Source organism: Colius striatus, chromosome 10 (assembly GCF_028858725.1).
Source record: "Colius striatus isolate bColStr4 chromosome 10, bColStr4.1.hap1, whole genome shotgun sequence".
Lineage (NCBI taxonomy): Eukaryota > Metazoa > Chordata > Aves > Coliiformes > Coliidae > Colius > Colius striatus.
The window spans coordinates 27,862,825-27,889,059 of NC_084768.1; the positions used below are offsets into that span (position 1 = coordinate 27,862,825).

The 26,235-nt window shown below is 40.4% G+C and overlaps 1 protein-coding gene across 1 annotated transcript in view; it reads left to right on the forward strand.

Moving 5' to 3' along the window:
- The window catches only part of AGBL4 (AGBL carboxypeptidase 4), a 907,448-nt gene that overhangs the window by 802,982 nt on the left and 78,231 nt on the right, over positions 1-26,235 (forward strand). Inside the window, exon 12 of the mRNA XM_062004362.1 lies at positions 15,439-15,591. Coding sequence (XP_061860346.1) covers positions 15,439-15,591 — 153 coding nt within the window. The remainder of the gene's footprint in view (positions 1-15,438; positions 15,592-26,235) is intronic.

Below are 26,235 nucleotides of genomic sequence, written 5' to 3' on the forward strand. Positions count from 1 at the left end.
CTGTACATAAAGTTGTAGGTTGTTGGCTTGTGGGGTTATTTTGGAGGAGGGAGGGAGGAGGAGGAAGAAGATATCACCTGCACAGGGAAGTTGGTGCATATAATGACATGGAGCACCATGCTAAAGAGTTGGGACAGTGCTAAGGGACTGTATGTCTTTGAACTGGACTGGTTGCTATGAGGCATCTGACTGCAAATGTGTGCCAAGCTTATTCTTTTTTGAAAAATGTTTTCAAAGAAGTCTCTTTTTCCCCAACTTGGCTATTGAAAAGAAAATAAGGATATTATTTGTTGGAACAAACACAGGAAATGTGGAAAGACCTAGTTCGGGGCCAAGAAGAATGCCTCTAGTAGCTCAGAAAGCTGTCATGTTCCTAGCATCTGGAAACAGAGTAACTGAATGTATGAGGGAATCTCTATTGCAGACCATCCAGTCCCCCCAGAAGAGGTTTCTTCACACCAGGACAGTGCAGTGCTCTCAGAGAAGCCATTCCAGAGAAGCTACACAGCATGAAATTTAGTTCTATTTTAGTAGGTGCCTGGACCTTTGGGGATCAGTTTCCATCACTTGCAGGAGCACGGCAGCCTGCTGAGCTGAGTTCTCTAGTATTTGGACAAGCAGAAGGAAGGGACAATACCTTACCTTTATTTTTGTTGATTGTCCCTGTCCTGTTCCAATGCATAAACATCTACAGTCAGTTAGCACTGGCTGTTTCAATCTGGTGCATAGCTGTTCTCTTGGATAAGATTCAAGGTTAATTCAAGGGTACGATAAACCCTTCTGATTGACCTGATAAAGTCTGTCATCCCTGCTTACCCATGATATGCCTATCATAAAAAGTCCCTGCTTGCATGGCTGGCTTAATACATATAGTATGAAAGCTGACATTTTATATTACTTTATGACCTCTTGTCCATCGGATTTCACTTGTGTGAAATTAACAGGTGTCAGATTTGGACATTATGGTCATGCTTGCCACAGAAAATGTGTGTAAATAAACCAGTCCATGTGTAGAATTGTTAGAACAGGTCATGGTAAGAGATGGCAAAGTAAGGAAATGTTTTGCAGGAACCTGAAATATTACCTTGGTAGAATTTGGGACAGTTAAGGGATGAATCAAGCTGATATCACTTTGGAAGACAAAATCTTACCTGAAGATTTATCTGAAGTAAAAACCTTCCTACTTTTTTGCTGCACTACATCTGCTTCCATGGACAACAACTCTTTCCCCATGATGTGTTAAAACATTTACTACAGCAGCTATAGCAATGGCACAATGATCTCAACATATTTGTGGTAAAGGACCAGGTAGGCTTTAATTACCAGCATGTCTTGAAAGACAGCATATCTGATACCCTTGAGCTCATCCAGAGAATTGAAGGGATGCTGGTTCTGGGAAACTTGCCACATCGTGTCAACAGGCCTTGTTTGCTTTTTAAGATTGCAGGCAACTGGATGGATTTGAAGAGCTGCCTTTTTAAGGACAGAAACAAATAAAACCAAGGTACTGTGGGTGTTAACAAGCAAAAGCTCTGTGCAGGCTGTGCTTTGCAGGGCTAACTTTTGCCCAGATGGGGTTCATCTGGAGTCTCTGTCCTCATGGAGGCCAGGAAGCATGGGAGGAAACCACCCATCTTGGCTTCCCATGCTTGATCTGTGACTAGAGTGGTGCAGAGGCCTATAGAGAGTATCACAGAGCACAGTTGGCCCACAGGGATGGACACATCTGCAGAGATATGAGTTTAGGGGAGGCATTGATTATCTGTTTCTTAAGCAGACTCCTCGGGCCTAACTTGAATACACCAGACTAATAGTACTCAAGTCTCTGCCCTCCATATACAATCAGATGCTTCTGGTTCTATGACAAGAAACCTGAGTTACAAGTTCTTCATATGTTGTTATGAGTGTCCTACTGGCTCATTTAAAATCCTTTTTATCTCAGAATAAGTCTTAAATTCAGAATCAATTGCCTAAGATATTCCTGTTCTCTGTATGTTTCCCTTCCCTCCGATCCCTGCACACACAAATTCTGTATGAGTCATATGATTGATTCTTTGGGTGGGAAGACAATATATGAACAGTTCACCAGATGACTGAGCTGGAAAAAAAGACAAACTTTCAAATATTTAGACTTTTATTACCTAACTGTATTGGTTCCCTAGATTATGACATGGACTTACAGCAAACTGTGACAGCTTACGGTGTCAAATGGTCCTGGCAATGAGTGGTGACCCACCTGTGGGGGAAGTAGGAAGGATGGAGTTTCTGAGGCAGTCCTTTTTGCCAGAAATATGCATATGAAAACAAGGGATCAATACACAATGGGGCCGAGGAATGAATTAAAGGACTGGCAGTGGGGATGAATGCATTGAAATTAATTAATGCAGGTAATGCTTTGAAGTTGGCAAGTGCTAGGAAAACTAGTACTATTTGTTGCAGAAAAAAATGGATTCCTTTGTTATTTGTGAGGGTGGCAAAAATTGGAACTCACCCAAGACGGAGAGGCCAATGTGATGATGGGTGAACATTAAAATATACTTTCTGTATGGTAGTGATTGGAATAGCTTCTAGTCCTGAGAGACCAGAAATGTTGTCTGTTTGCAACTTTAAAAAGAGCAAGTCAGTGATTTTTGTAGTGCTGGGCACATAGCGATAGCACTCTTACCTCCCAGGCACTGAGACTTTGTGTTTGTGCCTTTTCCAAACATTTCTTTTATTTCCTCTTCTTTTAAAGTATAGCCAGACAATTTTTACTGGGTAGTGTGGTGGGGTTTTTTTGTTGTGACTTTTTGTTTGTTTGTTTGGGTTTCACTCAATATATCAGGAGAGGCAATGAAAGAGAATCGACATAAAATCCCTCAAAGTTCTGGCTGGATCTGCGGTTAACTCTGGTTTGAAAAATATGAGGTTACTTTTTGCCCATGTCCTTTTAACACCATAGATCAGCTCTATGTCAGAAAAAGTCAGAGAGGGGCAATTTAGTCCTATTGAATGAGCTGCTATGGTACATCATGTGTTACTTCTAGCATGCTCCAGTAAGACCAAGTGGTTAAAAATATTGCTACACCTTTCCGTGGATGAGGATGACATGCTCTGAGCATGTTGCTTGCAAGTGTACTTCTTAGATCCACTGGTTAGAATCAGTATTCATTTTCCTGAGTACTGGAAGAGGAGTAATTGATGACAAGCTTTAAGGTTTGTCACAGTATTTGATTCCTCTTCCATTCTTTTGCAATGACTTTAATACTGTGCAGTTTTGGATTTGTTTTAAGTCTTTTCATTTTCTTTTACAACTAGACCACCTCACGTTTTAAACATCTGCAGTAGCTCCAGCAATGAAACCAGGGCTATTGTAGCACTGAAATCTCTTAAGTTGTAGTGATTTTCAGCTGGGCAGTGATCCACTGTACATCTGGAAACGTAGATGTTGCCCTTGGAGCTGTATTTAGCATAATTTCCTCCTTGGGAACAGGGCTCAATGAGATCACAGCTTCTCCTGGTCTCAACTGTTGAGTAAGGCCGTTGTCAGGCCTAATAGCCAGTGCTCTTTTCGCCTTGATCAGCTGGGCTTTGGTCTTTGCTGAGTTGAACATTGTTCACTAAATGAATAGCTCCCAGAATGCAAACTTCACCTGTTATCCTTCTATTTAGGAAAATTGAGAGTTTTTAGTCTTTTGTGCTCTGCATTCAAGAGCTGAGAAGGGAAAAAAACCCACCTAAGTGCCTCCATTTAAATGTAAATTTTGACTTTTCACGTCTGACAAAGTAGGGTGTTTGTTTTTATAAACAATATATATAAAAATAAAACCTATGGAATGGAAAGAACAAACCCTCTCTCTTGTTATTATCGATGTATTTTCCACATCGTAACCCTTGCTCTCATCATGTTTTGTATTTTCTTGTTTCTTTTTACTTTAAAACTAATTTTGCTGTGAGAACAAGAACAGGAGATCGTTAGGAGGAAGTACTCTGGCACTAGTTTCTGCAGAGAAAACATGCCATCTGCCTAATGTGTTTCATCTTGTGTCAGTCTAAGATGTGTTGTTTGGGTTTAACATGCCAGTCACTAGCCTAGAGTGCAGGCAGCAGCTCTGACATATATCCCGGCTATTGCTCCAAATCCTTCCTGCTTTTCAGAGACTATGCTCACTATGAAATAGGTGACAAGGTTTTGGGTAAAAGGTAAAGCTTTCATCACATACTGTGTCCTGTAGCACTAGAGTCCAAGAGGTTTTTGTGCAACAAAATGGTTTGGGATATATTGTCTTCATCATAGCAAATGTAAAGACCCAGCCTGAAAGTGGGTAAGTTCAAAAAGATCTGGCTAATGAGTTAGAGAGGACCAGTGGCTGAGGATATGGTGGTCTCCTCTGTAGCAACCACATAGTATGATCTTCACTCTTCTCTGCTGTGTTAAGAAAGAGCTGGAGAAGCCACTTGGCATAGCATCACACAGAGATGTGTAATTGAGTCCCAAAAGAAAGAAGAGTCATGCAATGGAGCCCTCCTTGCTCTGGACTGGCAGGTCTCTCCTGTCTGTCTGAAGGTGGGTCAGAAGGAGCTCAGCATGTGTCTTTGCCCCACTGTGTAGTGTAGACTCTTTTGCCTGCAGGGATGGGGCACATCTTGGGGCCCAGCACTGTGGTCAAGAACCACCAGTGACCAGGTTACAGAAATGGGGCCAATTTCTTTATCAGATGCTTCCTCTTTCAGTCACAGAATTCTTGTCTGATAAATGGATGGTGCATATCTCAGCTGGGTAAAAGTAACTGGTTGTATTTTGTTACACTGTGTGTAATAAAGACTTTAGCTTATTTTTTTATTAAGAAAAGAAGTTGGCAGACAGCTTTAAATGTCTGCCTAAGGACAAAATGAACTGAGTTTTGTAGATAGCTGCTTTTTTTTTCTTAATAAATAAATAAATGGAAAGATTTTTATGTTGATAATAAAAATAACCAATGCAGAGCTTTTTCCACTAGTGCCTGGAGACATGGACAGATGTGGGATTTTGAAGGGATAAAGAATTGAAATCTGTTGGCAGGTAGTTGCTATAAAAATGACTATCCTTCCTGCCTCTTATTACAGACCAACATTCAACAAATGAAGAGTCTCTGGGAAAGCTAATGATGACAGGATCAGGTTCTAACCATCAGAGATAGCAGAAACCTCCTCCCTTCAGAGAAATCTAAAGTTAAAGGGAAGTGGTTGGGAAAGCTGGGAGCTTTATTAAATATACTTCCGGACTTTCTGTGACTCACAGTGTCCTGTGGGGGTGTGTGCAGGGGAGGAAATTGGCAGGGAAATGATGAAAAAAGAACCCCAGTGGGTTAGCTAAAAATTTGGTTTACCCATGAGTTGTCTGTCGAACTTTTGTGCCATCACTTTTGCTTCCAGAGAACTTTCACTACTCTGCTGTTGCAGGTAGAGAGCTTCTGTCTTGCAGTGTGGTCTGTTGTTGGAATAAGAGACCAAACCTTGTTTTCTCATTTTTACCCTTCCAACTCTCCCCCATTCCACTGAAGGGGGAGTCAGTGAGTGACTATGTGGAGCTTTCCTACCTGCTGAAGTTAGTTCACAACAGTACTGCTTTGCAATGACATTGTATTGTAGGGCTAATCTCCTGAAGTAGTCAGTAATATGTGTCAGAGAACTGACTAGTCATTTTAGTGTGTAGTGACTCAGCCTGAAAACAGCATATGGACCATCAGTGTTGATATTTAGGAGAGCAAAGATCAGCTGTTGATCGGATATCCCTACAACTCATTGCAAATTGCTTGGCTGTCCATTACAGAAGACCACAATGGTTACAGACAAGGATAAAAACAAGTTTATAACATTTATTTGTATTTCAAGATGCATTTTCATGCAGGCACACACTTATAAAGGTGTACACATACACATTTTGAAGAAAAAGCAGATAAAAACTGCCTAAATCTCTAAGTCAATCATTGGGATTGTTGGTCAGATGCTGCTCTCTAGGGTGGGAAATATCCTTCTTCAGAGTCCTACTATGTATTTGCCTAGTTTTGCCCTGCTGAATCCTCTTGAGATTGTCACACTGATTATTTCTTATACCATTGTGCTGAATCTTGAGTCTGATGTTCTGCAAGACCTGAATATTCTTTCTATAGGAAATGGTAAAAAAACCCCAAAACAGTGGTTCCTAACACGTGCTTGCAGGGAATACATTGTCTTTGAGATTTTCTGACTTTACTTATAGGCACAGTTAGCCTTTAGTAGCCCTGCTGTTTGGTCTGACAGGCAGAGCACAGGGTGATATTGCCTGCAGCAATATGTTTACCTATTTGCCAGTGTGGGTAGGGGAATATTGGAGGAAAAAACCTTTCAGATGCAACTGATGCTAAGTGCCTTGCAAATGGCATGATATGTTGTGCTTTCAGTTGTAGAAGTAGATCCTTCCAAAACTACCCTTTATGTTTTAGCTGTTATAGCACTGTACAGATAATAAATACTGCTATATGTAAAGCACAGAGAAAACATTCTGCACTTTGGTGCAAAATGCCATGCTGATCTGTCTCTGACTAGGTCAAACCCTGGAAAATCTACTCTTCCAGTTGAGGAGGAATCTTGGGTCAAGACGAGAATATTAGGGACAGTTTTGGCGTTTTGTTTATTAGCACATTGTCTCTCCCCTCCGTACCTATGTCTAATATATATTCACTAATCTTTTTTAATGTCCTTGTGTTCATGTTTATCAGTTTTCATTTCTATCTCTTACTTGGATGTGCTTATTGCCTGTGCTGAGTACAAGGAAGGAAAAGAAAGATGCAACTTGCAAACGAATGGAATAATGACCGTGGATAACTTGAGGCTGTGCTAGGAAGACAAAGAGAAAGAGTTTGCTCTTCAGCTGTAAATCCCTAGTAAAGCATGTGCACAATGTCCATCCACAGTCTTCCTGTCTTCCCAAGTGAGTAGATGGCCATATAACACGTTTAGTTTTGTTTCCTTTCACCTGACTGATCAGGTTTGCAGTTTGCACGCAGATATCTTTGTTTCTTTCTTACTCCAAACGGATCTATGCAAAATAAAACCAACCACTATATGTCCTTTTATAGGTGCAACTAATCAGATTTTCTGGGTATGATGTTAGTAGGCAGAAAAAGTCACCGAGGGGCCCACATAAGGAATTTTACATGTGAAAATGAAGCTTTATCTTTTATGTCCAGCTTGTAGTTAGCACTGGTTTTAGGAGTTTCTTGAGCTGAAAGATTTGTATAGAGCATGACCTACCTTAAACAAATTTGTTTAATCTTCTTTTAAAGTAGACAGTTCATAGAAATATGCACACTTTTCACCACCAATAAACACTTTATATTTTAGGAACAACAAAAGTCTTATTTTGTAGCATAAATTAAGGTCTAATTGGAAAATAAGAACAACGATGCTTCATCAAACCCAAGAGATATTTAACTCAGTATCTGATACCCTATTGCAGATGTTAAGGGATAGATTAAGAACAGGGCAACATTTCGGGTAATGAGTAGTCTGGGCATTTTCTGATGTAGAAATTGTATCTACTGCTAAAATAATGGAATCTTTTTTTCTCTGAATTTACCTAATTGATCTTGGAGTTCATCTGTGTTTTGGCCAAAATCTAGTGGTAGAGAGTTCTGCAGTATAAGCATAAGCTAATTTAAAAAGCACTTTAATTTGTTTGCCTTAGGTCTTATGCCTGATGACTTTATATTCTGCCAGCTGTTACTTATTTAGTAAGAAATAGTGAATAATGCCATATATTTTTTTTTAAATGCTAGAAAAGCTGGTGGTTATAGTTTGATTTGACTACACACAATTTGTTCAACTGGAACAGTTCCTAGGAAATTCAGGGACAGGGAGTCATAATTCCTAGGCATTGTTTTTGAGTCTACCACTCTTTGCCTTTGTAATTGGAGGAGTAGTAGGCAATGTCTGTGCCTTATGAACTTATAAAGACTGTGTACTTTGTCAGAAGGTTCTGCAGAGGTATAATTAAAAGTTCTAAGTAAAACACAAAGCTATTAATACTGCTATGAAGTGAATAGTTGAAAAGCAAGTCTTGAGATGATGTAGTTCCAGGCATCAATTAATGATGCCTGAAGACATTAAATGACTTGCATAAGGTTATACAGCAAGCCAGTGGCTGTCTAAGGAACAGTACTGAGGAGTGCTAAAACCCTCAGTACAGCTACTGGGAGCATTCTAGCTGAGCAAACTTCAGAACCAGACCAGAGCCAAATTGAATTATCTGATGAAAACATGGTCATTTCGGTTACGAAACAGAAATATCTAATTTTCTTGCTTTCATTACCAGATGAAGGAACAGTTCCTGCCCCAGCTTTATTCTCCCTTTCTTCTTCCTTTCTCCCTTCCCCTTCCTTCTTGTCTGTTCTTACCCTCTACCAAAACAGTTGTTGATTCTTCTTTTGTCCCAGTTCTTCTCTCTCTTGTCTGAAAAGCCCTCTTTCTGTAAATCCTACCTTGCTCAGTTGCAAACAAGTGAGTAAAGTAGGATTTACAGAGCTTGTTCTGCGGGGCATATGGTAGAGTTTAGGAAAGTGTACAGTGAGGTAATGCCCCAAGACCCCGTTAAACTTCAATGCTTTATTCTAAATATTCAAGTAGCTAAAATCCTCAGAGCTTATGAAGGTCGAAGTTTGTGTTTGGATGAGACAGAACAACCACTGTCCTCGTTTAGACTCCCTCTTCTAGTTTTGGTTTGCAGTCAGGCCTAAAATCTAGAAGAGTGTACTTCCTGGTTCTTACTCAATTCAAAATTTTACACAAATTATTCATACACCTGACTCAAAAGTCTTATCTAAACTTGATCTGGGTCTTAACATCATCTCTTTGCCCCCTCTCTAATTTAATATGCATTTGAACAGAAGTGGCTTCTTGATAGATCCTTTCACCTCCAGGTCACCCTTTTAAATCCAATTCAGGCCTGTCGTGACCAAATGTTACTACCATCTGACGGCTCCTCTGTGTCTTGTGTGAATTGTTGGCTTCAGTCCAATAGCTGGTGGACAGGTGCCTGAATTGCAAAAACCACCAGAGCTGACACTGACTGGATGTCTCTGCAGAAGGGTCAAAGAGTGAATCAGCCTGGCAGATGAATTCACACTTAACTTGTACACACTGTGATGCTTTATATCTTCAAAGTGCTTTACAAACGTCAGCTAATCCTCAGGAGGTGTTGTTATCTGCACTGGCAGGTGAGAGAATCAAGAAGATGAAGAACGGGATCAGAATATGCATGTTGCTGACCTCCCACTCTGAGGCCAAAACTATGCATTTAGCTCCTTTCAGGGCTACTGATGGGCACACCAGAGCAAGGTTCAAGCTTATTGAAGGGACTCACATGTTCTTCTATGGATAAAAGCATCCTTTACTTTTTTAAGACAGACAGGCAGGAATGCAGCGTTGATGGACATACCAGCTCTTTGCTGTATGAATCCATGGAACCAACAGAAGTCTCTTCTCCATCCTCTCTGAGGCACTAATGAGTCATGCAAGAATATGTCTATCATTAAGAGGTATCATTATTTAGATTGAGAACTTGCCATGTAACCGAAGGGTAAATAATTACTTTTGAATGGCAGCCGGGTTGGAGTGGTTCTTTCAGAAAGACAACAGCTCTTGGAACATCATCGAAATAATCTGAAAAAAACCCAAAACCCATGAAGTGTTATGAAGAATTGTTAGAAGGTCATGCAGAGTTAGTGGTACATAAGTGTTTTCAAGCTGCTTCTGCAGGGACACTCAAAAAATATTGTCAGAATGTGTAAAGGTGTCTATAGGAATAAGCAGAAATGGGTGTTTGTGTTTTATATCAGTGAGAATAACAGTGGCTCTACACTGACACTTTCCCTTCTCTGCAAGCAAGATAAGGAAACTTCTTGTTTTTAAATGGTTTTTAACATTTAGGAGGTTTTTGCATGGTTTACATCATCTGTAAATCTGTAGATGACACTGTAGGAATGACTTGTTATAAAGAATGACAGAGGAAAACGTTCTTGAAAATCTTTGAGGATGGGTTTTTTCTTTGTTTAGGGAGTTTCTTTTGAGGGTTTATGCTGGACCTTTCAAAGTTAGGGGAAAAAGATAGGGGGACAAATTAAATGTAAGAAAAAAATTCACCTTACCAAGCATCAGAATCCATATATTTCAAAGGAAACTTTTAAAATGTGAATCATATTCCAGATAGTTCAAATTCCAATTCATATGCCCTTGTATAGTTAGGAAACAAGTGTCATGTGTCCATAAAGAACGATTCAAGGCACTGGACAGAGTTCCTTTCAGCTCAAAGGGCCAGGACTGGTGCTTTCTAGTTGAAAGCATATTATTGAACATGTGATTCTGAATGGTAAGTTTTCCTTTGTTTTTCTTATTAGTACATTGTGTTTTCTGGTGTCACCACTGTAGGAGTTGCAAAAAATAACTGGGCATAGGGTATGATGTGTATGTCAAAATGGATACATTTGAGACCTATGCAGAATTTTCTTGTGAGATATTCTGGACCTGAGGAAGCATCAAAGAGCCAATATACTGTGAATTTCTGAATCTTTCTTTGAACCAAAGGTGGCAAACTCCTTTTGCTGTGCCAACAATTGTATGTCCATTTGCTTCAAACAGTCACTTAGCACCAAGAGTGCAAAGTCTGCTTGGAGGCTGTTAGGGTCTCTACTACTGTGCTGTAGCTGTGCTTTTAGTGGCTTGTATAAAACATTTCAAGGAGTTTATCCCATCCCCTGTATGAAATACTGGCGTGGAGAAAGCTTTTGGACATTTTCTCTCTAAAGCAATTGCTATACCCAAGAATTAATAAAATCCATATTGAAGTGACAGCTGGGGGACAGAGCTGGCTTCTTCCTGCATCAGTTGTCTCTCTAGTGGCCCATGTTCTGGGCTCAATGCACATTTATCCTTTTATTACAGCATTTATTGATTTTTATGTATTTATTAAATCTCTATTTCCTTAAGAATCATAATTGCACTATTTGAAATCTAACTTTGTTCACATCAGCACTAACTATTAACATTATTCTTTCCTTTTGCTTTTTAATTACTGGCCTTCCACAGGTATTGGGCTAATGAAATAAAAACATACACAAGTGAGAATATACTTTCTCAAAACTTGACTTGGCATCACGAACCAGTTTCCAGTTTTTGTGCTATTTGACTATTTCATATCTTTGACAATGTATGTGAGTTCTCATTCTTTATCCATTATTTTTTTCATCCCCCATCCAATGTATATTTCTCAAGCTGCCAAGAAACTTCACATTGACTCAGGAGAATAGTGTAAAGTGTGTGTCACAAAGGCAGAGATTTAAATGAACTTTAGAGCAGATTTTTTTTTGCTTATTTATTTATTCTGGTTTTGTATGATAAGTGGTAAAAAGAGGCAAAGACCATTCTTTTCAAGGGAGAGAATGTTAACTGTTGTTTTCTAGGAAGTAAGGCTCAATCATTGTCTCTATCAGTCTACTGAGTGATTTCTGTTTTGACACATAGAGAAAAGAAAGACCAAATCTGCCTTTGTTTTCTCCAACACTGTAAGCTGGGTCATCCAGGTAATTACAGCTTTACTTAAGAAAGTGAGGGTGAGAGAGATTGTGCTGCTTGTAAGCACAAAGAAAAGACACTTGAGGGAACTAAACTGCATGATGATTTTTATAAGGCATCTGAATCATTTTGCATTGCACCTCTAAAGCAGAAAATGATGAGTTTAATATCACATTGTAGGACGTAACTTGTCTCTCAGAAGGCAGCTATGACATCTAGAGATGTTTGAGCCTAGTTATTCATTATTTTCTTCTTAAAGACTGAAGCAAATGTGACTATGAGACTTTGAGCCACTTTTAAATTTATTCTCATTCTTACTTGTAAATGCATTAGCAGCAGTAACTGGGGTGAGCTCTGCTATGTGGATACTGACAGATACCCCTGTGGTTTAACAGCAGATAGGATTGCTTTGTGTTTTAACTGTGTTTGTATATGCTGATAGAAATGAACACATACTTTTTTACCTTCCTTCTCCCTTTGAAATTCTCCTTACCTCAAAGAGAAACAATTTCAGAAGGTCATCTCTCTGCTGATTTATCTGAGATTCCCATCAGTAGGTGACATTACATATTTAATAAAATGTTAATTCTGCGATCCTGCTGAAATTGCAGGAGTTGAGTAACTATGCCAAAGTCTTCCAGAGAACCTCAACTGAAATACGAAACTTTATTCCCTAGCTTAAATTCATAATGTGGCAGTGGATAAACAATTCCTACAGGTACAGTACTTATGAATATGTACAAGTCTAAAGAGAGAAGAAATACCATTATTGTTCAGGAACCTGTCTTAATACTTCTACAAAACTTGTCTGCAAACATATTGCCTGTGACTTGATCTATTCCTTGGGGCAGGAGGTGGCAAACTTTAAGTTCAATATCCCAGTGATTGGGCTGTTATTGTCCATTTTAAGGCCACAGTATCTTTGTGTCTGTGAATAAAAAGAATTTTTCCATTAGGAGCTCATGTGTTATATTAACAATGCATTGAATTACTTTGTTCTGTAATGGAGAATGCTCAAAATGTTTCCCTTTGATAAAATAGTGAATGTGATGAGAAGAAAAGAAACGTGAAGCACTGAAATACAGTTCTGCTCACATACAGCAGTGTCTGTGAGTAGTACATCTAACTGGCAATTACTCTAGCAATGTTTAACAGCTTACTGAATAGGATAGACAATTGCAAATTTGGAGTAGTGGGCAAGAATATGTGAAATAGAGGGGGTTTTAGATGTTCAGGCAGAGGGTAAGGAACAAAGACCAGAAAAAACAGTTGAATAGTTATTGTGGGCTGACTTAGGAAATGACTTCTGAAACACCTTGTAATGTTTGACTGGATAAATGTTTTTAAACACTTGTCTGCATGATGAGCTATCTGTTGAATATAATGATTTCCAGGTGAGAGGTCTGGAAGCTAAATCTTCCAGGAAGGTGATATCTATGAAGGACACTGTTCTCTCACAAATAACTGTTGTAATCAGACTATTTGAAAATGGTCTTGATGACCAAGAAAGATCTTCAAAAAAACTTTCATCACCCCAAGAGCTTCTTCAAAATTCTCTGGAACATTTTTATTGGCAAGTTTTTTAATGAGAATCCTAGGATAGTTTAGAAAGTATTCTCCAGTAATACTGTGTTAGACTGGATGACTTGATCAGTTGTATACTAAGCTGAGGCTCAGGCCACTCAAACTCTGCAGGTGAATTTCTCACTGAATAGCTTATGGAAAGTTATCTTAGGAATCTGTGCCTCTGTGTCCCTGTTCGGCTGGTTTCTTTTGGAAATAACTGTGAATAAGCATAGTGTGACAGCACAAATCACACAAGTTATGCCAGCAACTAAATTTGTGTGAAGACACAAATGATACTAGTGTCTTGTTATATATCTCATCGTGCTTCTCGGTTGTATTAGTAAATATGTCTCTATAAAGAATTCTGTCTGGTTGTTCTAAAATAAGTATGACTTAGGTCATTGACTTCCATGTGAAGGACATTCTTTACATGCTTTACAAATACCCAGTTTAACTAGATTCTCTCCTCACTTCATCATCAAATCACTGTTTTGAGACTCTACAACATGCTCTGTTTTATGGTGATATGCTAGCGTGCATCTGATCTCATCAAATTCTGTTTCAGATGGTGAAATTATCTTGTGAAAAATAATATTACTCAATCTTGGTTTTAATTTCTGTGTGCTTGGAGAGGAAGAAAATCCTATGTGGTATTTCATCCTGTCAATGGTAATCTTTCTCTTCAGTGCAGTATCTCCAAATAGCAGATGTGTGTTTTATTGCAGTGTTGGTCCTCTACAGCACAGCATAATGTTTTGGCAGGAGCAAATAATTTATTGCATTAGAGTCAAATACAATCAAATGTTCTTTTTCCTATGAAGCATGGTCAGATATTGATATTGCATTAGCTAACATTTTAACATAGGAGAGGCTTAATAAGATACAGTATTACTCTCTCTAGGCTGTTTAATTAGACTAAACAGTCACTGTGTATTGTACATTGGTTTTCTGCCAAGGGAAAGTAAATCTGTATCATATTAGTTTTGCATACCAAATTATGTTCTCCCCTCATCAGAGACTCTCTAGAAGAGCTGACACTGCTGTCACATGAACTGCATAATACAAAGTGTTTGTATTACATTGGACTGTCATGTAGCTCAGTATTCTCCAGTAGCCTGTGCAAGCTTTGTGTGCAAATGAGATGTGGATACATGTTTTATTTCACTGGTGAGGGTGCCTATTTGCCACTGAGGGGTACAGGGCTAAGCATTGTAATCCTTCTCCTGATAACAGAGTTCATCTCCATCCCTCCCATTGGGAAAGGGAAATCTGAACTGTAATCCTCTAGTCACTAGAAAGCTTCTTTCTTTGCCCCATGGTGGCCAGGTGACAGGGGTGGGTTTGTCACTGTCTAGTCACAGTGCACCATTTGTTCTGGCCTAGAAGCTGCAAGAGTTTGGAAAAACTCCAGGTAATCCAGTGGCATCGGCTCTGGTAGTACTTCCTAGCACTTGATGTTGCCTTCTCACTGCTGTCAGTGGCACTCTATACGGTGATCAAGGTGGACATTCACTCTTTGCCACTGATGGCAGAGAAAGTAGTGTCACTTATATATGATGTGAGGAAAAAGATGTGTGCCTAGACTGGGGACTTGAGCAGTGTTTTCTTCCAGAGCCTTCCGATACTGATTACCAAACCAGAAAGGGAGAGCAGGCACTTCTGGCTTAGGGGGTCCTGGTGTTTTCTTTTGAAACAAGAGTTGCTGCAGAATCATATGGGAAGCTGCAAGTGAGGAGGCAAGCAAAGCACTTCCTTTTGGGAGTTGTTTGTTGAATTACTGCTGCAGAACAGAATAAGATTAAAACATTTAAGGTATTTCTCCTTCGAAACTGAAATAAACTGCACAGGATATAGTAAAGTCTTTTTTACACAATTTTGAGTCTGCCTTTCCTGGCAGGAGAGTACATCTGCATAATGTGATGCAGAACTGTGCAGAGATGGCAAAGCTACGCCCGACAAATCATGTTCTAGAACTGGAAAGCACACTAAGCCCTGTATCAAGTGATGAATATTGTTTTGGCTCTATTTTGCATAGTGTTCTGGACTCATAAGTGTTCTAGCCTTTCAGAACAGGTAAAGAAATGTCTGTCAGGGTCCTGTGTAACACCTCACATGCACCCACAAAGAGGCATGAGTGGCTGGACGCATCAAAGCACTGTTTTTAGCATGACTCTCTGATGCTGCCACCGTGGTTATATTCAAGGATGGCAGTATTGGATTTATGGGAGGCTTCACCTACATAACACAGTTATGATTTATCTCATGCTGAATATTTTCTGTGTTGTTGTTGTTTTCCCTCAACAGAAGATTAACCTGGAGTTCTATATTGACATCCATGCCCACTCCACCATGATGAATGGTTTCATGTATGGGAACATCTTTGAAGACGAGGAAAGATTTCAGCGACAGGCTGTTTTTCCCAAGCTACTCTGCCAGAATGCTGAAGACTTCTCTTATGTAAGCAGTGTTTCTCTTTATTTTTTTCCTAATTTATTTCTCAATGATAAATCTCTGGGTTAATTGGATTGTGAGAATTGCATTTTAATATGAATAGAAGGCTACTTAAATGCTTTTTGTCGTTATTAGCTACCATCTTACCTCTAATACCTTACCCAAAGTAAGCTGTGATTTTACATATTGTCATTACACACACATGAACACAAACAGATTCCTCATCTTGTGACTTTGGGAGGTTCTTCTCCCCCTCTACTCTGCCCTGGTGAGGCCTCATCTGGAGTACTGTGCCCAGATCTGGGCTCCTCAGCTCAAGAGGGACAGGGAAGTGCTGGAGAGAGTCCAGCGCAGGGCCACCAAGATGATCAAGGATATAGAACATCTTTCATATGAAGAAAAGCTCCGGGAACTGGGGCTGTTTAATCTGGAGAAGAGGAGATTGAATTATTAACATTTATAAATATCTAAAGGGTGAGTGTCAGGAGGTTGGGACATCCCTCTTTTCTATAGTAGATTGTAACAGGACAAGGGGTGATGGGGTAAAGCTGGAACACAAAAAGTTCCACTTAAACATAAGAAAAAACTATTTCACTGTGGGACTGATGGAGCAGTGGCACAGGCTGCCCAGGGGGGTCGTGGAGTCTCCTTCCTTGGAGGTCTTCAAGACCCTCTTGGACATGTTCCTGTGCGACCTGACCTAGGTGACCCTGCTTCTGCAGGGGGGTTGGACTAGATGATCTCTAAAGGTCCCTTCCAACCCCTACCATTCTGTGATACTATGACTTGGAAAAAAGTATGTGTGTAGGTATCTCTAAACATTGGAAATAAATGGTGAACCCCTATAAATGGGTTGGTAAAGGAGAATATGTTTTTAGAGCAAGTTTAAAATAGACTGGAACAGATCCTTAGCACACATTGGTTGGAGAAGTCAGTAGCTATAAGATTCTGGTCCAGTGGGTTGCAATTTTGTGTCCAAGTATGACACCCTGGCCCTTTCCATAGCCACCTCTGAGCACCAGTTTCCTGAAACTCTGTGCAAGTAGAACACAGAATGCCCAAGCCTGTCTAAAAGTGCTTGTTTGCTTCTCCTGGCCCACCTTACTCACTTGTGGATCTGTCACTAAGCTACTTCTATACAGCTATCCCTTCCTCTGTTTCACTCTGTACACTCCAGATTTGCTTAAGTGCACTGTCTTTCAAGTAAGAGGTGTTTGGCTTCTCATTTTCTTTGACTGGGATAAGGAATATTCAGAAACGTGTCTCAGCCAAGTCAGTGGGAACTTGCAGCCATGAACTGTGAGGAGGGAAGGCAGTGGATTACATTTGGCAGCTGTATAATGGGAACAGACTCAATTAAAAATGACTTTGGGATTCTGCACTGAGCACTGAAGAGCAGAACCACCTACTGTTTGGGCCCTGATTTTATGTGTGTTATGTTCTTTGCCTACTTTGTTACTCACCACACGTATTTCCAGTCTCTGTTGTCCCCTTTTTGCTTATGCTTTATCCTTCTGGTCCTAAGAGATAAACCTGAATCTCCTCTCAAAGATGGACACAGCTGGGGCATGATGACAGCCTCCCCTGCAGTGTCATCCCAACCAGCTTGTGACAGCGATGACAGAGGATAGGGACCCTACACCATTTCATCTGTTTAGCTATACAGAAACAAAATCTAAAACCAGATGCAAAATCAGATTAGTCTGCCCAGTGAAAGAAACTTTAATTGGAAAAAAGGCCATTTTTCCCTCTGCAAGAACGTTAGCCTAAAGCTTTCTCATCAAGATGTAGTACAGATATTTTTTGTCTTGTGTTTGTTCATATTGTGTTGTGGGGTTTGAGTGGGAAGTGAGTATAGAAATGGAATTGTGCCACTGCTTTATTGACAGACTTGTTCCAGTAATGAGAAGGGAGGAATTCAAACCTCCTGATTCCTGTCCATTTCTCTGCACTACAGTAGGTTGTTTTAGGCAAGACAGAAAAAGTTTGGATCAGTGTCTTAGTTCTAAGGTGAGGCAGAAGATATTCTTTCCCCTGCCTTTCCAGGAGGAGGGTCTCTAGTAGACCAAACATTTACCTTTTCTTGGGATCAGCACTGGTAGCTAGGTAATACCTGAAACTATGGACAGCTCCTGTTGCTTCTTCTGTTGCCTCATAGTATTGTTTAATCATAGTCAATATTGTTTAAACATTATCTGTGTGTTTGGAGGACTGCTGCAGTGTGAAGTCTTCTGCAGTCAGTCACTGCAAGGCTTCTCAAAAAACTGTCCAGAGTACAGAGACTGAATTCATACTAAATGAGCAGGTACAGCAGCTGCTTCTGTTCCCAGCTATTTGGAGCCTGAGGAAGGGAGAGAGGGATTCAAGGAACAGCCTTTTCTTGTCCAAGAAGACCTCAGTGATTGAGTTTCTTATCTGCACCTGCTTGTTTCAAAAACACATTATAGATAAGGGGTCATTCACAGATCATGGCAATGAAAACCTGCAATTGATAGGAGTTTAGAAATTTTGTTCTCAAGTGTGGGATTTTTCTCAGTTACTGTGGGAGATCAAGTGTTCCTCTTAGCACAAGGCTCGATTGACAAAGGGAAAATCTTTGAGAAAATGATGTAGGAAATAGAAGCCAATAGCTAAAATAAACAGCTGGGTCTCTCCCCTTTGATTCTCAATCTCCTCTCTGTAAAAGCTGGCAATCGGATATATACGTTGGCATCCAGGGCATTCCAGTTTGACCTGGGCACTGCTGGCTTTCAACTCACATCCTTCCAATTGGGATTGGAAGCTTTTCCCCTGCCATCCACCTAAGACATTCCTCTCAGGGTATCCGAGGGGATAAAAGTGTTGGAAAAGGAGACAGTCACAAACTGTCCGATGTCTGTGAAGCAAGAGGAGTGTTCTCTTATTTTCAGCTCCAGCCATGTGGGTTATGTGACTGCCTGGAAATATCAGGAATGAAGTTTGCTGCTCAAAAGAGAGGCAAAGAATCCGGAGCTTCCTGCATTTAAAAAGGGGAGGGGGAAAAGTGTTGAAGATTAAAAATAGTGTATGTAAATATGGCCTGTTGACTACTCAAAGGGAAGGGGGAAGTGCATCGTTAACGTTACCAGGCTGGTGTTTGAAAGTGTGGGAATGGATCACTGTTGTTACTAATTAATTTTCCAAAGCTTCAGGAGGTCTCATTTACATTGTGTGCTGCTGCGGCCATTTGTTGGGATTATAATACTTCAACAGCAGCACTTGGAGTGAAAACTGGCGGCTGCATGAAGTGTTGTCCATAATTGACTAGCTCCATGTCTTCACACAGCACAGAGACAATGTTCCATTATGTTATCCATTGACAGTATCATTGAAAAGATTACTCTCCTTAAAGCATCTGTCAACCTTGATTGATTTACAAGGGACAAAGAACTGAAAAGGTTTGAAGTGCGGGTACAATTTTTGCCACCGTTTAGCATACATAATGGTTCTCCTTTGATGTCAAAAGCTCATCTTCTATTAATAATGCAGAGGGCTTTTGAATGCAGGCTACTTGTATGGAGTTCCACACTAATAACCTACTTGCTGTGAAATGGGATTCACTTTGGAGAAGCAGTCATTTGTCTGGGTTTTACATGTTCGGAATGAATCCCGACTCAAAGGGATTTCTTTCAGTGCTCTGCATGATTGCAGCTGAGCCCGGCACGGGTTAGGGAAAGCAGGCAAATCCTAGCCTGCTTCTCCAGCCGAGAATCTGGCAGGAATCACGCAGCCAGATGCAAAGGAGCATGAACAACAAGCCTAAGATGATGCGATCAAATGCCTTGTGCCGTTTTGTCTGGCAACCTTCTATTAATATACTTTGGAGTGCATTTCATGCCTGGGCTGCTTTCTTCACCTGTCATTTCCAATAGGCCTTTTTATTTAAATGATAGCATCCAAGGGAGATTGGTGATTAGAATAGGGAATGGATAGGGGATTTGCACCTGCACGCCTGCCATAGGACCACAGGCAAGTCACCCAATGTCATTGTACCCTATCTCTTAAGCGGAACACATCACGGTATTCTGGAAGGCTGACATTGGTTTGCAGGCAAAAGCTGTGAGAAAACTGGAAAGTCTTCATTTGTACATGACTTCAGAAACAGAGGCCTGCCTTTGGTTTAACTGTCAGCAAATGAGGAGGAAAGTGAAAGAAGAGCTAGGAAGTTTTGTTCCCAAATAAATACATGAGAGATTCTTGGGCAGCTGTCTAGGGGAAAAGGACAAATTCTGTAAGGAAAACATTTTGTGTTTTTAAGGTTTAAGAAGGATATTTTTAAACATTGGGGAGTAAATATAATCTATATGAAAGCTCTGACGGTGAGAGCTGACAAGCTCTTTTGAAAGGCTGACTCACTGGGTTTTAGGGGCAGTTGTTGACACCATGTCTGAGTGCCTTACACATCAGCCATGGCTAAGAGTTGTTGCAGTATTTGGAGAGGTGTTCTTCATTTGACCTTTCTTGTTCTGGAGAGTTATTAGTCATAATGACCAGACACGAGCACTTGAGCATTTCAAGAACCTACTAGTCTTAGGGGTGGCTAATTTTGATCTTTGTGGAGGTATGAGAGGAGACCATCTGTTCTCTCTGGTTCATTTGAAAGAAACAACCACAGCCGTTCTTGGATGGCTTTATCACTTCATAAAGATTACTCTTTTTTTGCAGTTAAAGGAAAAAGATTGGCCATAGGTACTTGGCTTAATCTTGGGTTTTTTTCCTTTGGACTCTGAACTGGTGCTACGTGGGGTACCTTTGAGTTCTCATTCAATTTTCTCGTATTCAACCTTCCAGCAGAGCACCTTCCTTAGAAATACTGTTTGTCATTCTTTGTGTGCCACTGTTAGCCAAAGATTCTGATACAAACTTGGGTACTGGGTAACTACTAAGAAAGTCCACTGTCCCAAGAGCTGGGAAAAAGATGGTGAGTGGGTGAGAAGTGACTTGATTGAGGAAATCTGAGGTCTCTAAAGTGCCACTCTGGTTTGTTTGTCAGCAGTTCCCTATGTTTTATACGACACTGCGTACTCAACAGTAAAGCCTCTGAACAACAACCCACCCAGTTTCTTTAGGGAAACATGTTGTTTACCCCAGTGGCATAACATTGTGACCTAAAACATATTTATGAGGCTATCATTATCTCAGTGAGAAAAATTAGATGTGGAATGATTTTCCCTGGTACTTTTTTTTGTGTGTGTTTTGTTGTTTGATTTGGTTTTTAGCCTCGATATCTAAAATTTAACAGCCAAGGAAAAAGATTTTCATCTAACTATATCTTCTATTGTTTTCCTTTATCCAAGTACTCCAGGTCTACTCTCATTTCCACAGTACTCCCATAATCCAAGCTTTCTTAGGGAAGATATGTTCCAGAAAACCTCTCATCTACCTATAGCTACCTTGCTGGACTACTATCACTTACTCTGACACCTTCCTCTTAGTCTTGTGATCCCCATTCCTAATCCCAGTGCGTTTTGGGCCATGTCTGAAGGAAGTGCTGGTGCAAGCACGTGAGGGAGCAATAACAATGCATGAACTCTGCATGAACAAATCCTAATAATCTGTTCTGAAATAAAGAAGCAGTTTGTGTTTAATGTGGCTGGGCAAGTTCCTCAGACCTAGAATTCATCCCAAAGTGAAATTCATACTCACTTGGACCACCATCTCTTAAATGCTTCTCTGCTTTTTGCCAGAAAAAAAAGACCCTAGTCCCAGAAAGGTAAAAGCTATTGCATTCAGGTAGGTTTTGTTAACATCATGCAAGCTTAACAGATCTATACAGAAATCTCTTAAAACCTGAGCACGACAAATGATCCTACCTTCCTTTTTGTTGTCTTGTACCACGGCATTTCTAGGAAGACAAATACAGCTATTATGGGCTTTAGCACCCCTCTGGGATGCATTTCTGCTCACTGCTTCTTGGACATGTTTCTCCATAAGTTTGTCCATTTATTTATTTATTTGTTTGTTTGTCACAGAGCCTGGCTGAGGGGAGAAAGGAATTGTTTCTGGTGGCACAGGGAACAGATTGTGCTTCTAAGCATTATAGGTTTTGGTGTCACAAGAACTCTGCCCTCTGGAGAGTCACAGATGAATGAAACTGCCCCATTACTTTGTGCTGAACCAGTCCACCCCTCTTTCTAGAGAGGGTTGAATTAATTTGTGTTGCAAAGAAAAGGAAAGGAGCAGGGGGGAGTGTTTGAGTAAATGGATTTTCTTTCAGTACCTTGCTGAGTTTGTACACATTGGAGTTGACAGTCCCTTCTCCATCTCCATACAGGTAGAAATTTTGAATATCCACAGAAGAAACAAGTTTTCATAGCAATTGTATGGTGTATTTTCAAAGACCATCATTATTCTTACCTAATGTCAACAAGCTGGGAGCAAGTGACAGCCTTCCAGAGTAGCACAAATGAAAGGGGCTCCTTTAGAATCAAATGCAAGCTACCTCTCTTGCAGAGTGCTGCAAATTTCACTTGCTGGGAAAAACTATGCTGTGAAGGAGGGGTAAAAAATTGGTTAAGAACTGGATCCCTGTCTCCCTCCCAGGATCTCCTTCTGAGTATTACCTCTCTATGTGACATTTTAACATATGTAGAATCCAGATCTGTTTCGGAGAATTGTTCTGGAGCAATGAGAGAGCTCAGGAGGAGTTTAAGCAATGGACTGTACTGGGTTGCTCTGGGAGCAGTGTATAGCACAACATGCTGCCCACTCTCCTTAGGAAGGGTTGGAATTTTCTGATTTAGACCTACAAAGGAGCAGAAAATCTTTGACACAGAGCAAACTGTTTTTTTCTGCAGACTATCCAAAGCAACTGCATACATAATGGTTGTATTTCCTTTTCTGCTTCTCATTGTCCTAAGTTTGTGTCATTTGTATAAATGATTATGAAAGCACTCCCAGGAGACCACACACAAGCTCATAAAACTATTGTAAAGAGAAGCATTGCAGGCTATTGCTAGAGGCTATTTTATTGTATATTTTGAGGAAATGTCTCGTTTTCTACTGACAAATAGGGAAACTGAGAACTCCAGAGACACAAGTTATTTTCTAAATGGTGTGATTATTCTGTAGAGCTTAGACTAGGAAATGCCAGCTTTGTCATCTTTGGGGAAGGATGTGCTCTGAAAAACAGAGGTTGCTATTAGTAAAAAACAGGGGGGTGGGTGGGAAGCAGATCTTTTCTTTGTTATTACCCTGAAGCATTTGCTCAACTCTTATTTATGTGTATCACTAGTCACAGCTTGGGTGGGCCCTTAAAGGGACAGAAATTCCAGACTAATTCTCTGAGTTATGGGTGATGGGTTTGTGCATAAGGTTATTGGTTGAGTAAGTTATGTCCTTTGTGACTAAAAACTCAGGCAAGGCCATCCCACCCTGCTTTATTTAACTGTAGGGTGTTGTTTCATAGAATCATTTTGGTTGGAAAAGACCTTTAAGATCATCAAGTCAAACCAAGCCCATCACTAAACCATGTCTCTCAGCACCTCACCTATATGGCTTTTCAATATCTTCAGGGATGGGAACTCCACCTCCTCTCTGGTCAGTCTGTGCTAGTGTTTGACAATCCACTCAGCAAAAAAATTCTCCATAATCTCCAATTTGAACCACCCCTGGTGCTACTTGAGGCCATTTCCTCTTGTCCTATCACTCGTTACTTGGGAGAAGAGATTGACCCCCACCTCACCACAACCTTCTTTCAGGTAGTTGTAGAGAGTGTTCTTGTCTCCCCTAAAAAGCTCTCTAGGAAGAGCTGCTGTTTTGACTTGGATTCTAGCTGTATTACCTGCTATGGTGAAGCCAATGAACTCAATAAGCATCTTCAGTGTTGTAGCACTTGGGGAGGTGGGAGCTGTGAGTACAACCAGCTTCAGTGCATGTGAGGATGAGTTCTGGGCACAATCCCTGACACGGTGCTGCCAGCGTAACTGGTACAAGGTGCAGAGACAAACACAGGTAGAAGGCAGCAGACTGTAGACCTTCATCAGTCCTGGAGCTGTATGGCAGAACAGAATACTAATAAGCAGTGAAAAGGGTAGCTATTGTACTCCTCACAGGTGAACAGCTGAAACCCTGAAGCATGAAAGTCAGTTGCTTTTCTAAGCACAGAGTTTCCAAAAATGGAGCTCATTGGTAGTTTTGAGTTTCAGGCATAAACTGAGAGCTTATAAAGCTCCCTCCCTCCAATCCTTCTGCTAATGGCCATGCAAATATGGGGTTTTATCAGCAAAGTTAAGCAGGCATGACTGAAAGACACTCAGAAGGGATGGGGAAGGGTAAAGATCTAGTATTCCTTCACTACACATTAAAGGGATAATGAAGACCCTCGGGGAGCAGATGTGTGCATGGTGACAAAGTACCTTTAAACTGTTATTTCTCTGAGGATAATTGTATTCTGAAACATGGCAATGTGGTGCTAGGCAGGTTGTGTTCATGGTACTCTTACATTGTGACAGCTGCCTTGAAGAAAGGATGATTCCTGTCTGCTTTTCACTGAGCAGGAGGAAGAAGGTAAAAGGGCTAGGAAGTAGAATGGTGAAAATATCTTCGAATTTGAGGCCATTTGGTCTTCAGATTTCAATTTCAGGCTTTTTTCTCTCACGTTCTTAGGTCAAACTGTTTCAGATCTCCTCTGCCTGTTCAGAGAGTATTCCCTTGTTGACACTGTCCACTTCAATGTTAACCCTGTCCACCTGAGTGTTTTCTACCAGACACAGAAGTTATGAAACAAAATGTTGTCAACTGCAGAGCCACCAGTGAGAGTGAGCGAGCCCTTTGCACAGGAATATCAGTCCAATCTGGCTGTTCCTAAGGGACCTGGAAAAACTCCAAGTAATAAGATCCCTCTTTGAAATGATCCTGAACTTTTCAAAACTTCCTCTTCCCAAATTTGAGCAGTCACCAGTGACTTTGAGATGAAATACATTTTCCTCATGTGCATCAAAAACATGGTTAAGCTGCAAGGTGAGATGAATCAGGGAGTAATTCTGAGCTGTGTTGCCATTTCATCACATCTCTGCTCCCAGAATCTTTCCTCTTTGCCTGCTTCCTCCTTCAGATCAGCTTTCTGCTTTTGGGATACACTTTATTCCTTTATTTTTTTGAATAGTTCCATCTACATTTCAAATGCTGGCTGCTGCTTGCTTGTAAAATAAATTGGAAGAAGGCTGCCTGATCGCAGCCTCCCAAATGCCATGATTTCCATGTTTCCAGACCCAGTTGGCATAGAGTTGATAGTCTATCACACAAAACACTAACACATATGCTTTCCAGTCTATTAAGAGAGTTAATGGAGCTGGTGAGAGGTGGGTGTGAGGAGATAGTTAAGTTAGCTTTTGAAATGAGAAGTTTCCTTAGTGCTTCCAGAGAAGTAAGGAGGTAAGTTTTGCTTGTATGATAGCTTGATGGGCTACTAACTACAAGAATGGCAGGGTCAAGGCAGTGACTGCTGGGCACATCACGGCAGTAATTAGCTCTATCAGTACGAGGAAAGCGAGCTGCCAGTTGCACCCCTCTTATAAGCACCCTGTGGAGGGGCAAACAGAAAAAGAGTGACTGTTTGCAATATTGCTATTTGCAATGTTCTGTGTTGGAGATTTCAAAGCCAGTGCATTTCTGTACTCTCTAACTTTCACAGACTTCAATAAAGCATTCTAGAAAATGAGAGTGAGTTATAGCTGATACTATAAAACTCTTCACCAAGATGGATTTGACATTGTCTGGGCTCCAGTCCATTTCCCAGCGGCACGTCTATTCTTCCTTGACGACAAGTTTGTCATTCCGTTTTTCTAGAGCACTAACTACTAACTTTTTTATTATCACATTTTTTGCTACACTGGGGCAGTGAGTTGAGGGCTCATAGAGGTCAGACCTGTTTTATAAAAGCAAAAAAAAAAGTTTTCTCTTCAGCCATAAGAGCAGCACCAGGGGATAGCTCTGGTGGGGTTGTAATGGAGTCCTGATTACACTGGTCATTGCTGGAGCTGATAGGTGAAGAACATGAGGCAATTTGTATATATAATCCCAGTTTACCTCAGTAGGTAAAGTATTTATCACTCAGCTACAGAATGAGCAAAATGTGTTCTTTCTGGTTTTGGATTGGGGGTTTTCTGGGGAGAAGTTGGCTTCAGTTGTCAAGTACAGCTTATTTCCCAAATGGAAATGGCTTAGGGTGACCCAGCATATTTTTAATTATGTGTTTTAATCAAAAACTATTCTCTAATTATGATTCCTCTTGGTGTTTAACCCTCTACTCTCCTCCAGGAAAGATTTTTAAGGTGAATTTTTCATTCTTGTGGGCACACAGTTGAATATGTTATATTCTTTTGTAAAACAGTTCCTGGACCTACATCATCTATCTGTATCAGCAAACAGGAAGATCTCTTTCTTCTGAGTTTCATGTAGATACTCTGTGAGGAAAAATGATCTTCTGGGAAATGTTCAAGTGCAAACTGATACTCAAGTTTTTGAAGATATATGCAGTTTGCTTCTTCCTTCTGTGGGCACATAAACTAAAGTGTTACAGTAGATGTGAACAGCTGGTAAAATCTATCTGTTGGGTATCAGGAAGCCCCTAGACCTTGCTACATCAGAAATTAATCTTTCTCAATCTGTCAAAAGCTGTGGCTAGATTTA